General features: G+C 36.5%; 2 protein-coding genes across 2 annotated transcripts in view; both read left to right on the top strand.

Annotated features, from left to right (window-relative positions):
* Positions 1 to 3,780: 3,780 nt before the first annotated feature.
* olfml1 (olfactomedin-like 1) lies at positions 3,781 to 9,840 on the top strand. Its single transcript, XM_032550889.1, has 8 exons — positions 3,781 to 4,238; positions 5,024 to 5,127; positions 5,219 to 5,409; positions 5,538 to 5,641; positions 6,540 to 6,728; positions 7,740 to 7,920; positions 9,105 to 9,264; positions 9,407 to 9,840. The coding sequence occupies exons 1-8, from the start codon at positions 4,122 to 4,124 to the stop codon at positions 9,561 to 9,563; spliced, it is 1,203 nt and encodes a 400-aa protein (XP_032406780.1). The 5' UTR covers positions 3,781 to 4,121; the 3' UTR covers positions 9,564 to 9,840.
* Positions 9,841 to 10,099: 259 nt separating this feature from the next.
* Positions 10,100 to 17,489, top strand: part of LOC116734946 (uncharacterized) — a 49,015-nt gene continuing 41,625 nt past the window's right edge. The window contains exons 1-7 of the mRNA XM_032586489.1: positions 10,100 to 11,408; positions 12,687 to 12,774; positions 12,858 to 12,965; positions 13,169 to 13,361; positions 14,399 to 14,524; positions 15,634 to 15,757; positions 16,245 to 16,314. Coding sequence (XP_032442380.1) covers positions 11,263 to 11,408; positions 12,687 to 12,774; positions 12,858 to 12,965; positions 13,169 to 13,361; positions 14,399 to 14,524; positions 15,634 to 15,757; positions 16,245 to 16,314 — 855 coding nt within the window. The 5' untranslated portion in view covers positions 10,100 to 11,262. The remainder of the gene's footprint in view (positions 11,409 to 12,686; positions 12,775 to 12,857; positions 12,966 to 13,168; positions 13,362 to 14,398; positions 14,525 to 15,633; positions 15,758 to 16,244; positions 16,315 to 17,489) is intronic.

Genomic DNA, 17,489 nt, shown 5'->3' on the forward strand with positions numbered 1-17,489 from the left:
CATGAATATGCAAATTAGCTGCTGTTGGCCAAGCCCTCCCATCTCAGCACCTCAGAGAAAATGGGTACAAACAAAGTGGCACAACCATACAACTTCGACCCCGAGTCAGACTTAGAAGCAGAAGAAGTGGAGCTTCCTGAACAACCATCAAGCCAACCACTGAAGGATTAAATGCTGTGAATATGACACACTCACATAATAGGGAATTCAAATTATAAGTATTCTGCTTCACTTCGGAGCTGTGTGCCACAATCTGAAGTTGAGCAGCTGACGTCAGCACAATAATTCAGCACGAAGACCGTTTTTTTTCCCCACAAATCCAACCTTTGTTTAATTGCGACACTAGTGGGAAAACACTTCTCTCAAAATGTAAAAAAAAAAATGAAACAATGTCCAAGAGTCCGACATATTTTCACAAACGCTGCATCTTCTCATTGACTTTTAGTCTACTACAATTCCGACAGTAAATGCACATATATTTTGGGTAGCATAATGTGAGACACAGCAGAGACACAGCAGAGGCTATCATTCAGCTTTAGCTTGTGCTAAATAACGAATCATGTTCATGCTGAACAACAATACAAAACCTGCAAGACATCTTCATGTACTTACTTTGCCATCATCTGCAGATTTGCGATGAACAGTAGGAACAGAACCTTCTTTCAGTCAAAGTATTTTGGCAAATCCTTCCATGTACTGTTGGTCATTTTCAAAGGACTCCTTCCTAAACTGATTTGTGCAAACTGATTTGGCAATATTGCAGGGACATTGCAAGCAAAAATAAAATGAAGCCATGCCGCTCTACTCTCTGTGACTGGGAGAAAATTCCCAGACTTATTTGGTAAAAATGCCTCAAAATACCTCGTAAGTACAGTATAAAGCACTGAGTTGTGGATCTCAGATGTAACACTCATCATTTAGTGTGGACACTGCCCTTTAAAAACAGCTCTCTCCATTGTATCTCTGCATTTCACCCATATTACTACTATTCTCTCATGGAAAAAAGAAAATATTTATTTTGACTTTTGATTTTAAAAAGTTGTTTTCTTTCCCATGTTTGACGTTCATGCTCTCTAGACTCAGTCGTATTGACATAGTGGCTGTTTGCTTGGGCTGGCATTAAAAACTCATCATCTGCCAAACACAAAGACTGATGCAAAAGGTCAAGAGACAGAGGGTGGTGGCAGGCTGGCATCTCTCACTCAATCACCAAGACACAGTTATTCAAGCACACATGCGCTTACATATACTTGGTAGGAAACCTGAACAAAATTATTTACATTCTTCTGACACGCATGCATGCATTAGAAGTGACAGATGTCTGGTTTTTATTTTTTCCTGTAAGAAAATTGGTTTTCAGCATTGTCAGCAGACTTTGGCTGCTGACAATGCAGCCCAATATATATATATATATATATATATATATATATATATATATATATATATATATATATATATATATATATATATATATATATATATATATATATATATATATATATATATATATATATATATATATAGTTTGTGTAAGCATATATATAGTATATATGCATACACAAACAATAAACAATGACATTTAGGGGGTATGAATTGTCTGCTATAACCTTGTTTGCCATCTTAACTCTGCCATAACTCTGTCCATGTACATTTTTTCACCAAGGTGGGCCTAGCAGTTTACTGGCTGTTGTCACTATAGAGGTTGAACTACTGTTCCCATAATGCTTTGTGGCACAAAATGTACTACAGCACATGTCATCCTGTGGTCACTATACTTCTTAATAATAATTCACATACTTTTATTGCATATGTTTAATATGCAATAAAAGTGTGTATATCAAATATGACTTAAAAAAATTTGACTTTGGAATTTAATGGTGTGGAATTGGGCCTCTGTCTCTTTAAGAAACTCTTGCTCTTTCTAAAACTCCACCTACAGAAAGTAATCACAACATTGCTCCTATATCAACCCTTACCATGAGACAGTCTCAGTCTAAACTCCATCTGTGAAGGTTAGCATATCAAAAAGTTACATGGAGAAATATATTACACAAAATCCCACAGATTCTTGCACATATGCATAATAAAGAAAACACAAAAATATATTACGTTTTTAAAAAATTCAACAATCTGCATCAGACATACTGTCATTTATGCAAGCCATGCACATTTGCTGCTCATGGGATTCCTGCTGTCATTTACGGATGTGAGCTCAGTCACATCTCCTGCTGTGACTCCATGGATATTTTATGGCACTCCTTGGTGAACCATCTTGAATATTTTATGAGGTTACATCTCATTCTGTGTTTATGTATGTAGGGTCTGTCTAGATACATGTAAATGTATCAATGAGAGTAATCTGATCACCTAAAAATGAAAGAGCAAAAACTTTAGCTTTGATTTTTAAACAGCCGTGAGGAAAACAGATTGGATTTATTTTTAGTAATTCTAAATGATATTATCTCACGACAAGTACTCACCTTAGATTTATTGACTTTTCATAGATTTTATTTGTTTAAGTCCTCCCTGCCGATATGAAGCAACACGTTTAAATCAGGGAAAATGTTCATCGTCATCTCTATTCATTCTCATTTAGTGTTGAGAGTTAGTTGTAGAAACATCTGAAGATAGAAAGATCTGACACCCAGATATGTAAATATTTAGACCAGTTCTCCAAAACTGAAGTTTGTATTGAACTTTTTTGATTGTTTCCAATAATCTCAATACATTTAAAGAAGACTGAAAGCATTAAACCACTAGGTTTGCATTTGAAAATGCACTCTGTACTTTTCATTGGGCCCTGGTGTTTGTATTTGTCAGTTGTTTATTTCGCCAGACCACAGGTAAAAAGCTGGGCAGGAAGGTGGTTGTTATGGCTTTTGTGGGGGAAGCAGCTACACTGTCAGGCTGGTTTTGTTAGCCGTTCTAAGACATTCTAGGATGTGGCCCCACCTTGTGGTTGCACAATGTTATAAACTTGAGATTTAAAATGAAGATGAAAAAAGGAAAATATATTTTACTTTGTGAATTTACTGGCATTTCATCTATGTTCTTTTATGCATTTACTCTAATCTGAGTTCCCTGTTTCATATTGTATGTCCTACTATGTATCAGAGAAGGCATCCAGATGTTGCCTGCCATCAAGACAAAGCAGGAAATGGTCTCTGCCCACTCTGAAACTCTCCAGATGGAGATAAAAGGTTTTATTTTCTTTTTTTCTTTTAAAGCAGCAGCAAGATAATGATTATCTACAAAGGCAGTGACAACTTTTGGATCTAATTCAGAGAGAATATCTTCAGGATCAGAAGCAGCAACAATAAGGCTGAAAACAACCCTGCCAACAGTGTCCACTCCTTCAGATGTTCACAATCTGATTTCAATTTTAAGAATCAGTTCACACTCTTTCAAAGTTTTGGAACAACAACTATTCTATTATAATTGTTCTTGTCAGATGTGCAGAAAAATTGATGGAACGTGAAAGTCTACACATATTGGCACATGTTTTAAATTTTATGAAAATCTATTTGTGTGCAAATATAATTTACTGCCTAGATGATATATTTTGTATTTCCACATCGGCGTGGAACTGAGGATGTGTCCATAAACCAACTGGGGAGTATTCCATCTCCAAAAAGCTCTAAATGGATCAGAAAGTTTTGCTTATTTCTAACTCACTCTCTGTCTTTTCCCCCTCCTCTACTGGCATCCTCTTTCATACCACAAATGTACAAAATCCAGAGAGGAGGAGAATGAAAGAGAGGCATGCAGAAAAACTGGGAGAGTGGGAGATTGGGAGGGACTGTGGGCAGCCACTGAACACAGGCAGAAAGTTCATGAGCGAGCTGAAAGTCTGGCAGCAGCAAAAAGAAAGGAAAATCAGTCTAGCAAGGAATCAAGAACTGCTCTTAATACAGGAGGAAAGTTATAAAGTGTGTCTGAAGCTGCCTTTCTTTTAGGATTTCGCCACCTCATTCTTGTTGGAGCCTGACAGAAGTTTGAAGGAGGATCTTATTGTTATTACAGTTCATTTCAGGGCAAAACCTCTGAAGACGTCACAGCCGATTCAGGTTTTTTCAGGAACGTTTTGGGAATCGAGACACGGGGAAATAGCATCAACGAGGATGGTTCTGCTGTTGCTTTTATCTCTGTGCCTGACTTTGGGATCAGTCCAGAGCCAGGGTTCCTCCCAAGATGCCTTCATAATCCAATATCTAGAGAGAAGGCTTGTTCAGATGGAGGTGAGTTCATTTCTGCATTACTTTTCCTCAGCAACCTGCCACTTTTACCACTTATTCCACACTGGACATTTTTCTTTTTTATCACCTTGTTTTCAAAAAGTTTATGTTTTCTTTGGATTTTGCTACTGTCAGATCATCTGGCTGCAATGTTTTGGCACCCTTCCAGCTATCTAACTGCTTTTTATTAGGACCTCCTGTTATAGGAATCTGGAGGAGTCAACACAGAATATCTATCTGTTTTTATGCATGGAAAAGCCTAGTATACCTTACTAGATGTGCTAAAATATGTGCTCAGTTCTCTTGCTTCTTAAATGACATTTTTTTTTCTGTTTTTGAGAGAATGGACTAAAAGTGGAGTTTCTTTAATACTGAACACACTGGGGAGGTCACACTATAATACGATACAAGCATCCAAAGTTTAGCTATGGTTACTTATTAAAATGTGAGCGGTATTTTTAAATCCAGATGGAGTACCAAAATTTCAATAAATGTTAATCTTCTTCATATAATACAGAGTAAAATAGGGTGACAATAAAATAAAGCTAAGAAATGATTCTAAAACTATGTTCAGTTTTTTTCTGGTTGTTTGGATCAGCTACTGGTTAAGCAAGGTTAAATAATTAAATGACTAAAGTGTTTCTTGGTTAAAATTTGTTCTCTCTTCTAACTAAAAAGACTGTATTTTATGCAATTATCTCTGATGTTCATTTAAAATGTTGCTATGTACACATAATAGCAACTTTATTTGTATTCATTGTATTCCTTCCAACTGTGAATAAAATCAGGAGCGTCTCAGTCTGTGTGAGCAAAACACAGTGAGTGCCACCCAGAAAACCTATGACCTCTCCTCTGAAGTCAGAGGCTATCTGTCCACTCTGAGCAGTTTGAGGTAGGCCTCCCTGAATTATCTGAGAACAAGACATGATTCAAATGACAAAATCGGTTCTGCTGACTCATAAATATGTTTTATTCCTTTTTAGATCAGAAGTAAAGAGCCAGGTGGACAGTGTCTCTGTGCGTGTTGACCGGGTGGAGAGGGAGCTGGAATATTTGGAGAACAAAATTCCCACTCAGTCTAACATTGAGATGGAGGAAGCACTGCTAGAACAGCAGATAAAAGCCGTAGAACTGGAGCAGCTGAAAAAGAAGGCCAAGATAAATGTGGAGAACGGTAGGTAGCATTTGCATAGAGGAATGCTGGAAAATAATGCAAGAGGAACAGAGATCAATGAAAAAAAAAATCAATGATTTTGTTTTGTAAGACTATTTTTTTTTCTTGGTCTGATGCAATATCTCTAGACTGCAACACAGTTCTGAGTCAAGTCAAGTCTCTTAAGATTGTGAAGAAATCTGGAGATCCAAATGGATGCTGGTTCAAGGACCCCTCTGAAGGATCAAATAAGGTAAATAATATCTGAAACATACAGTGACTGTCCTTCTAAATTAAGCTTACTATGGGACTAGTAATGTGTTTGAGTTTTCTTATCCAGATACAATCAAAATATGCTGTGCATAGTATTGTTATCATTCCTACTCATCTACATTTTCAGTGACTTCTTTGTTGATATTAATATCACAAAATCATTATATTTTCCTGATATAATGACATAAAATTTTTACATAATCTCGTCAGAGACAAATAAAATTCCAAAATATTACAAGTTTTGATCAAGGGTTTCTACACTAGAATTGAATTAAGCTACTTCAATATCAAGGTGAGCATGAAAAAGGAATGAAAATTATTTATTATTATTTTGTTATTATTGTTACCACACTTTGTTGAATGTTGTATCTATGCCTATCCATTCATCTGTACATCCATCTATGAGTATGTATGTCCATCCATCCATCCATCCATCCATCCATCCATCCATCCATCCATCCATCCATCCATCCATCCATCCATCCATCCATCCATCCATATGCTTCCATATAGTTTATCCCATACTTACAAAAAGCCTTAATCACTGTACCTTACATACCTTTGGGGTTTTGTTACTGTGTAGTAACCCTGCTAATCTGTATTTTTTAAAATGTGCTCTATATATTCTGTGTGTGTGTTACAAGTTAGTCTTATCAGATTCTCTGTTTATGGCTCATATTAAGGACCTGGTGGGGAATCTTTGGGGATGTGGCTACCTTTAAAGTCAAAATTAGCCTATCTAAATATATCCCCAACTAATTAGGTATGAGGTAGTACAGTATTGTCTTTATTCACCAATAAGCAGATTGGGTTTTGCATCAATGAAAAAAAATTTATCTGCATCCTTACATGTTCTTTTTTTGCCTTTTCTCTTCCAGGTGTATCTATTCAGTGGATTTCGTAACAACACCATTCTGGAGTACAAATCTCTGAAGAGCTTCACAAAGACTTCCACACCTCCAGCAAATGAGGTGCAGCTGCCTTTTTACTGGCAGGGCACGGGTCACGTGATCTACAATGGATTCCTCTATTGCCACAAGGCAGATACACCCAATGAAATACTGAAGGTTTGTCACTGAGAGTTTTTGTCAAAGTGCAACCTAATAGGTCATTCATGCATTTCTCTATTGAGCTACGTCAAGCAAAGAAAAAAAAACTGCATAGATAGGAACTGCAAGTTCATGTTCTGTTGTTGGTGTTATAAAGAACAGTCTGACTGCACAGTTTATTACCCTGAACATGATTTCACACAGATAATCTGTTGAACTCATAGCAGCTGTTGGCCTTAAGTCTGGTCATTTTAAGGAATCGTCAACATCAGGAACAGAGTTCTGTGCTCTTTTCTTTGTCCCACTGTGTTAGCTGAGGTCACTGAGAACACAGTGCCAAAAGAAACAAATTTGTTCCAATGATGCTAATTTTTCCAGGAAACTCTGAGTGTTTATGAGGAAATTGCATTTGTACAACGTGTTCACACCAAAAATGCATAAACCCCATTTTTTCAGATTTGGGGTTCAATTGTCTTAGTTTCTTGCTCTAAAGTGAGGTTATGGTGCATGAAACATGCAATGGATAGATGGATTGAGCCCTTCTCTGTATTAATGCAAGGACTGTTTGATAATAAACTTAAACTTTAAACTTTAAAAAAAAAAAAACAGCTTCCAACTTGTATTTCCCATTTACATTCCACTTCTCATCTGCAATCAAGGAATCTGGATCACGACTAAGAATCACATTCCAGAGAGAAAAAGCTAAAAGATTTTCCTTTGTAGGGTTTCTAGAATTTGCTGAAGGCAATAACAGCCGTGCCTTTAATTAAGCTGAATTTTGATTGACTCCATTTTGAGGTTTTCATTACATGTTCCATGCATTCCTTTTGGCTTGGAAACACCAAAGAACATGCTGAAAAGCATGACAGGAACGTTTGGATTCTACTTTCGGACCTGTTACCTCTGTGACCTTGCATAAGATAGTGAATGGATAAATGATCTGTTCCGAACAAGAAAAACTCACGCTCCGTTTTCTGTGTTGATGAGCACAGTTTGTATTCCTTAAATTATTTCTCTTCACTTTTAAAGGTGGATCTGCTGAATGGCACTGTGGTAGATAGAACCCTTCTTCCCGGAGCCGGCCGTCTTCCTGTCTACAGCCTCAATCCCAACACTTATCTGGACATGGCTGTAGATGAACTTGGCCTTTGGGTTATTCATGCGGATCTTGAGTACGGAGGAAACCTGGTCATCACCAAGCTAGACAAAGGTGTGAGGACCTTCAACTGTGGACATTTTTTTTTACTTAATTAATTAATGATAGGTCTGTGTTACACAGAACTACTAACAGCGTAATAAAACCTTTTATCAATACATCTCTAAATTTTCATTAGTATTCAGTTTATTATATTCGATTGACAGAAAATTTCATTTAATAAGACAATGTTTTGTTTTTTAAGACAATAAGGCTGAGCTCATATTCAGTAAGCTAAAGCATGAATAGAAACAATATATCAATCAATGGCTCTGTCCTGAAAATAGTTAAAAGCAAAACAAGTGTACTAGAACCACTTGACATTGCAGACAATGTGAAAGAGTAGTTAATTTGGAAGAAATGGGGTTATGTTTTCCACCATTAAACATATTCCATTATTAGTGTTGATTATAAGAAGAAACCTAAAATGACCACCACTCACATTCAGTCTGTAGCTACTATCAAGGCTTGGCTCATGCTGAGAGAATAATCATGACAAAGTTGAGGGACAGTCCACAGGTACATGTGGAAAGATTGTTAATAATGGATTAAAATCTTGCATTCAAAAGATCTGTTAAGAGAGCTTCCAGCTTCTTAAAATCAGCCTTAAGGATTAAGAATCTCTTCAAAGCTGAGGAGTCAGAAAAAAATCCCTCCATGAAAACCTGGTGACCAGCTATATAGAAAATGTTTAAAGGCTGTGCGGGCCAATATAATTCATCACCAAGTTCAAAGTTATGTTTTTATGGAGGTGGATTAATAAGTCGTTTTTACTTAACAGTTAAGTTATGCATTTTCTGATTTTTCTTGTGTTATTCTGTCTTTCCATATAAATTGAATCAAAAATGTTTAGGGAGACTCAAATAAAACCAACAGGGGATTCAATAATTATTTTCTTTTGGTGTATAAAATCTTTGTATAGAGTTTATGGTGGTATGGAAAGGGGGCACGCAAGCAAAAAATATAACTTATTTTTTAGTTGTACCCTGAACAAGTTTGTTATTGCTTTTATACATGTACTTTCTGCTAACAAAAATAGGAAGAGTAGCTTGCATGCTTTGTGCAGGACCACCTTATAATCTGTCCCGACCATATAACAATTGTAATTGTTGGGGGTGGAAAAAGCATGGGTTTGTCCAGGTTGACATTCAGGCAAGAACTGCCAATAATGATTCAACAAATGTTGTTGTTTTCACCAGTAAGTTTAGCAGTGGAGTACACCTGGGACACACAGTGCAGAAGCAGTGACGCTGAGGGGGCTTTCCTGATATGTGGGACGCTTTACGTGGTCTACAACACACGCTATGGAGGTCGCTCCACCATCCAGTGTCTGTACGACATCCATGACACCATTCACAGGTTAGTGTACAACGCAGTCTGACTGTGCAGTCATAAATGTCAGGTTTACCAACAATGCACACTAAAATAATAATCTGCAGTTTGACACATTTTAAATGGATGTGGTTAAATGATTTATGTTTTCTATGTTGTGTCCATGCAGCAATGAGAGTCCAGTGATGTTCTTCCCAAAGCGCTACACCAGCCACAGCAGCATCCACTATCACCCAGGGGACAAACAGCTGTATGCCTGGGATGATGGCTACCAGACAATATACAAAGTGGAAACGCGCAGCAATGCCCAAGTTACATCCCAGTGAAACATGTTTTCTTTTCACCCTTTACTCAGCATCAAAACCTGCATTAGCACATCTAACATCCCCCCCCCCCCCCCCCCCCCCCCCCCCCCCCCGAAAAAATAATTACAATAAAAGCATCAAGGAATTTGGTGGATCTCATCAAATGTTACTTCTTTCATCCTTTGCTGGCAATGGATGTATTCCTTAGTGGTCATGGTTATCATTGGCTAAGTAAACAAGCTTCATACAAAGCTTAGTGTTTATGTCAGAGCAATAAAGATAACATAAGTTGTGTGCATTTTGATCAAACTTCATGTCTTGGCTGGGTGAACATAATTTTAGATGACTTTGGAATGATAATCAAATCAAATCAAATTTTATTTGTATAGCACATTTCAGCAGCAAGGCATTTCAAAGTGCTTTACATCATATCAAACACAGAAACACAATGCAACGTAGAATCAACAATCAAAACACAACATTAAGTCAGGTTCCATCAATAAATTTGTAATTGATTACATTTCAAATACAATCCTAAACAGGTGGGTTTTTAGTCGAGTTTGAATCCATAGAAGGTTTACCTGTTACACTCCTACTGTGTTATATGGAACAAAATACCTATTGCTATTTTTATCCCCACTCACGCTCACAATCACAAGATAATGTTTAACTCATGTTAGATAGGATACTATCTATCTATCTATCTATCTATCTATCTATCTATCTATCTATCTATCTATCTATCTATCTATCTATCTATCTATCTATCTATCTATCTATCTATCTATCTATCTATCTATCTATCTATCTATCTATCTATCTATCTATCTATCTATCTATCTATCTATCTATCTATCTATCTATCTATCTATCTATTATACAACATCAAAATTTGCTCTACATGTATTAAAAATGAATGTGAGCTTCCATTTTCCATCTTCTGCTTTGGTTTGTGATCTATATATGAGTTTCTGAAAAATTAATATTATTTCATTCATTCGCATTTCCAGATATCCACGCAAATAAATATTAAAGCACACCGTGGCTTTTTTTCCCTTTTAATTTAAATTTTCGACTTTTAAAACCTCTTTAATTTAGCTTTCCTCGACTTCATCAAGAATAAACAACAATATTGCATAAGTAATTTATCATAAAGTCCGCCAATGAGAGGTCACCTTTTTAGTGTCTTGTGACTTGGTCCGGGTCCGCATCATTTTCCAGCCGGCTTGGAGGGCGGCGGAGAAAGGGACCCGTATTACGGTCTGCCATGCTCGGACAGGGCGTTTTATGAAACCATCGACGTGCTTTGACTGTATTTTTTATGCTCAAGATAACAACTCTTCCCTCGGTTCTTATCATGACTTTCAGCCCGGTAATTTCACAGGCTGAACGGTAGATAAGAGTTAAACAAATAGAAGAACGAAAGTCTTTATCCCGGGTATTTTCACTTAACAAAGAACCAGATTTGTTAAGATATTTTAAATTATTCTAAACTATATTTAATATTTTAAATAAATTATAATCCATAATCAGAATTACTTTGCCAATATTATGGTAGTATAAGAAACTAATCCAGTGACGCTCCATGACGTAGGATTAGGGGCGTTCTCAAATTTGAATTTCGTTGAGCTTGACAGTAGTTGAACAAAGCGGGTCGTTTAGAAATTTCCTTAATCACGCTATTATATTCAAACTTAGTAGATTGAGAAAGGAAAGTAAAATGAGAAGAAGAAGAAGCAGCAGTAGCGCCAGCTGGAGAAGCTCAACAGATAAAAGGCGCAGTGAGAGTTTACGTTTTGATGAATTCGGCTTTGCTTTCACCAACAGAAGGGAGCAAAAACTTCACCACAGATGTCACGATTACAGGTGCGACACATGTTTGATCTAATTAATGCTGGTTTAGTTCCGTGAAATTAATACTATCTAAGCTTGTCATGACCTTATAAGGCTAAAGATATGTTTTTCATTTTGTGATGTAAAAAGACGTTTCAGTCTGATTAAATTCCAAATTAATTTTTTAAACAATGTAGTAAGGCAACCCAGCCTGGTGTGAAGTAATGGCGCTCTATTAAAATGACTGCCATTAATCACATTTTTGGAAATCTAGCTGAATTCAATATTACTTGTCACACTAGATTATTATTAAGACCTTTTTAAAATTAGGCTTAATAGAACCTGTGACCACATGAAATAAGCAGAAATATTCTCACAACGTAGTGCATCTTGACCATCAAAGAGACACTGACATAAGTCACTGGCATTTCTAGGACTGGAAATTGCTACACATCCTTTCTTGAAATTTTGGGACTAGCAAAGCACTGTGAGAGTCACTATAAATATAAGATAAATATGGAGTGGCGTGGGGTGACTGGCCTACCAAAATTACTCCACTCATCCAGGAAGTCATGAACCAGAAGAACATCCAAAGCAAAGCAGGCCTTGCATGAATTAATGGAATGGTTCATGATTCCATAAAAGAGAGAGAGATACAATTTATACAATAATTCCAGGGCCTTTTCGATTTAAAAACTGCTCTTGAATCCACTGTGTGCCTCCTTGCTAGTGGTGGAACGTCAACAATGTGTTGTCGGAATGGCAGAAGTCAAAGTTAATTGTTTGCACCTTCTTTTCATATCACTGTCTGTAGAGGTTTTGCTAATTATCTGTGCTTTAACTCTGGTTCAGAGAGATATAACTGACATTCCCAGCTGTGATGCAACCTGCACCCACACTCAGTGGTGAAGGCATTGTCCAGAATTAGATTCTCAGGATGTAATGATCTTTTACAAAAGTACCATTATTCTGCTGTATCATAATACTAACACAAAAACGCAAAACATTCAGCATTCAGTTATTGCCCCAGTTGCCAGAACGAACTTCTGAAAGCCTGAACTGACCACTAAAAGTCATCTTACTATGTTTAGTAGTCAGTAGAGCTGGGACCTGAACTTGTTGAAAAACCTTTATGTACCTTTATGAATGAGCTGCAGAGTTTCCCTTTGGGGAGGGATGTTTGGGTTCTCCTTGTGGACCTTCTAACTCCATGACCTAATTTTCAATAACAGGAGAACAGTGAAAACATGACTGGCTATATTTCTAAGAGTGAATGACATTGAAGGTTATTCCACAAATGTTTTCTGTCAGCTACCCCCAGCTGAGCTTGGTGAGGGTGAAGGAGCTGTGTGAACTGCTCAGCTACTGGAATGGAGCCAGCTTCATCTGCAAGAGTCAGGTTAGACCTAAATAGGAAACAAAGAGTGAAAAACATGTTCCTTACTATCTAAGCTTGTTTGTTCTTCAACTTATTGTTTTCAGATTGAACGCTTTATCCGGATGGGCATTCCTCCTAGTTTGCGAGGGAGAGTGTGGAAGTGCCTTCTGAACGTTGACGGTGTGAGAGAATGTAGTGACTTCAACTATCAGGTAAATTACAGATTCTCTGTTTTTCCATGATATTTATGTTTAGTGTGTGTGTTTTGTCCCTTTTTTACAGTATTTCTTTACAACACATCATTAACTTATTGATCTCAAAACAGTTCTTAATTCTTCAATAGATGAAACATTATACATTTTCTTATAAGAAAGTTTATACATTTTGTTTTTTTCTTGTTTTTTCCCCTAAACAGACATGTTTGTTGGAAGTGCGAGGACCCCTTGTGGATTTGGGCGTCAGTGAATATGGCATTTTGTCTGCGATTGCCACACTGAGCGACACTCAGAATGATCTGGGTTTGAACCAACGACAGCTCTCGGGCTCGAATGAGAATTGCTACTCTATCGATGAAATAACTCTGTTCAGACAGATCGCCCTTGACCTACGTGAGTTCATACGGGAAAACACATTTCAAGCCTTACTCCATTCCTGACACTGCCATGCTGTGAAAAAGCATTTAACCCCTTAGAGACCTCTTCTGTTTTTGTTAGATAAATTTGTTTTATATGATTAAACAAACTTCAACATGAGACAAAGATAGCCTGAGTAAATAAATTAAAAAGAAGCAGATTTTGTTTTGGTGTAGAAAAAGTCAACCAAACCAAGTTTTCTCAAAGAGAAAATAGAAATGCCACATAAGCAGCTTTCTGTGCTCCACTTTCCAGTAACAGCTGTTCCTCAGGTGCTTGTGATAACAGACTCGATCCATGTGGAGGCATTGTGTGTGGCCCACTCTTCTTTTCTGAGTTGTTTTAAGCCAGACATACTCGAGCGTTTTCAAACATGTGCGGCTTGCCATCCAATCCCAGTTGGATTTCTAAGGGATGATGTGTAGCTTTGATATCTTTTGGCGTTTTGGATTTTATGATTCGACATGTCTGGCAGTAATCAGTCCTGGGAGTGAGTGGTGAAACTGAACCCAGATTTTCAATTTTGTTTTTCTCTTTTTCAGTTAATTTCTGGTTAAAAAACATTGACTTTTAAAAATTTTACATAGTGATTGGTTGATTCAGACAGCTTTTGTATTTACTCAAACTATCTTTGGTATTGAAATTTGTCTCATTGCAAACATTCAAAGGTGATTAAAAAAAACCAACAGATATCACTACGGCTGCAAAAACCACATCACAGCACTACTGATTTTTTTTTTCTCAATTTTACCAGTTTTTTCCAAGGTGTGTGTGAAGGGGTAAAAAAAATATAAGCAAACTTTGCCTTTAGGTTCATATACTTCCAGTCATATAATTTTAATCCATAATTTTGCTACCATTCATGCCACACTACTCTCTGTAATCGCATATGTATAATTTGTTTTATGTGCATTAATACAAAGTGTTAAGGTAAGACATTACCTATTATTATGATTTAGGCTGAGTAGAAAAAATGAATGTTGTTTATTGTGTGTGATCTCGTCTGACCACAGAGCGATCCTTTCCAACCCACCAGTCCCTGATGGGACAGAGCTCAGAGGCCATTGAGGGTCAGGCTAAACTCTTCAGGGTCCTCGTTGCTTATGCAAAATACAATCCACAAGTTGGTTACAGCCAAGGTAACGTTTTCTCATAACTGCACATCCCTGCCTTTCTCTCTGTTCCTGACTTGTCCTCTCAGCTTAAAAACCTTACTACGCAAACTTTGTCATTATACAAAGTCATTGTCTGCAGGTACACGTCACTGACTTTAAAGAAGAGTTCATATATTTACAAGTGTCTCGTTATATATGTTTACATATTTATTTGTATTTCCCTGAGGTGACACTGCTGTGTCTATATTTTTCTTTCATTTACATCCTGTAATAACAATATACAGCATTGCATTTGAAATAAAGCAAGTCTGTTATTTCTGTTACTTACACTTGTATTTTATTACTGAAAGAAACATTCAAAACTTCAAAGTGAAACCAAGTTTAAACCATCAAAGTATCCCACTTATTCCAACAGTGTTCACAAATGAAGAGGTGACTGCAATACACATTATGACCAGAATATGGTAGTAGAGGACAATAATTATATAGTTTCAATTTTTATTTTATCTTTTTCCCCATCCTGAAGGAGTTCCAATAAATGCATAGGGCAATGTATTAAATATTCTTTACTTTAGAAAAAAGCCGATATAGCTTAAAATTAGTAAATAAGATTCTGTTCTGACATTTCTGCTCTAGTTTAATTTAAATAGTAAAAATGCTTATAATTTTCGTGATTACAAATAATAAGAAATAAAATAACTATTTTTCTTTTGAAGAATTTGCCTTTCATTACATGCAAATTTAAACCAAAGAAGTAAAAGTAAGCTTAATCAATGTAAAAGTCTTGCCAAGTCTTGTTTATTGTATGATCATCGTTGTATTGTGTAAAACCTTGGCAGCATGTTATTCAAATTTTAGGTGATATTTCATAAATTTCATTAAAATTCTTATGTGAAAAATAATTTGACCCAATAAATGGACTAGATGAGAAAAAGAAAAATGTTTTTGTTGTCTCTGTAGAATCAGTAAGGAAAACATTTATTGTAGTTGCTCTCTTAGACACAAACACTATTAAAGCATTTCAAGCAATATACAGTCTATTAACTACATTTTACAATATTTACGTTAAATCTAATTTGTACTTTGTTGTCCAGAAAAAAAAGCATACATGCGTGTTCTTGTTTGTTTCACAGGGATGTCTTACATAGCTGCTGTGCTGCTGATGCATTTGGGAGAGGAGGAGGCTTTCTGGGCTCTGACAGCCTTGTTGGATAAATCCAAATATCTGGCTGAACTGTTTGACCTCAGTCTCACAAAGTAAGAACTGAGTTTGAAGGTGCACAACATGTCTTTGGAAAATTATATTGCAGTTTTCTGAGAAATCCATGAAAGCTGAGGAAATGTTAGAAATTTGCCTGGAAAAGTATTTACTCTTCAAGTATTTAGCATTTATTTCTGATTTCTGGATCTTCTCAGTCTTATGATTTCTTTAAATCTTTGATCCGAATGAGCTTAAGAATGTTGATATTATCCACAACTTTTTGGTTCTGAATCTGTTTATTTTATTGTAAAATAAACTTTACAATATGTCGCAAGAAGCATCAGACCAGTGATGCTTTTTGTGTAGGTTTATGTACAAGAGACGGATGATGAAAGCATTTCATTTCTGCATCCTCTTTTCAGTGTATGTTAAATTCATCTCCAGAAACTGCGTTCAAAATCCTTTTTTGTTGTATCCGCCTCTGTTTCTCTCTATTCCACTACAATAAAACTAAACTAACATTTTTATTCTTTTTCTAATCAGAGTCCAACATCAGGTGAAGGTCTTTGATCAGTTCCTCAAACACCGGAAGGCTCGGCTCTCCAAGCACTTGGTGAGAAACAAAGGGCCTTTGGCTTTACTAAGCCAACATAGTGTTGGCTTAGATGTTTTCTCCATGCTTAAGAAAATCCTCAGTGTTGATCTAAATAGCAGCGACAAAAAAAACTTTGCCGCTCTCATCTCATTTTCACAAACTGTTCTTACTATTCATGAAGTCAAGGAAATTTCTCTATCATTATGTTTGATTTTTGTTTTTTTCATTCTTGTGCTTTCTGTCCTTAAGGATTTTTTTCCAAGGAAGGTTTTGTCCAGCTCACTGTAAACCAGCTAGTGTTGCTAATAAAAAAATGAACAGATTATTACTTGAGCGATCATTCAGAATTTTTAAGATTCATGATCTGAATATTGCTTTGCAATTGTAATAGATGAAGTAGTATTGTCAGTTAAAATGGCATGTATTCCATAATTGATGCACTGAGTCAAAATAGTTTTAAACAATCCACTAGAATTACAAAGCTAAAGCCAGCATGCTTCTCCACAGGCTTGCACTGGAACAAATGACACATTTAACTAACAAACCCTGGCTTATTAGCGCCTACTTTAGTGATTTGGTTTGTACTATATTCTTGCAGAAGTCTACATCTCATAATACCAATAAATAAATATTACAGATTCCGTTATAATAACTTGTATTATTTTCTCTGAAACAGTATGAGTTTTTGCTTTTTGGTTTAAAATTAAAAACTGACTGGATTACATATACATTTTTTGCCTAAAATATATGTGTAAGTATTGCAAGACCATGGTATTTTTGTTGAAACTATCAAACCATGAGAACCTTGTTCTGCCCCATGCCCGGCCACTCTTTTGGGGAAAGCAAATAAATGGGAGTAAACTCAGGTTCTCCTGTTTACTGTGGACTAAATAGGCTCTGAAAAGAGAGAAATATTCAGCATACTGTTGAGTGCATGTCATAGCCAAATAATGAGTAAGTCCTCTGTTAGGGACCTGCGTAATGAATCCATCATCAGCTGGGCCTCCTCTGCCATCCACTATTGACTTTAGGCTTGTTATTGTTGTTGATGCAGTTCTACATTGAGCACATTCCTGGGATGTCACTTTCCTGCCTTACAAAACGTGACTGAACCATTCATTTGGTGCATTTAGTCTTCTGGTTTGATGCAGGTGCGCAAAGACTGGACAGTTGAATCAAACAGTGGGAAATGT

Source organism: Xiphophorus hellerii, chromosome 2, assembly GCF_003331165.1.
Source record: "Xiphophorus hellerii strain 12219 chromosome 2, Xiphophorus_hellerii-4.1, whole genome shotgun sequence".
Lineage (NCBI taxonomy): Eukaryota > Metazoa > Chordata > Actinopteri > Cyprinodontiformes > Poeciliidae > Xiphophorus > Xiphophorus hellerii.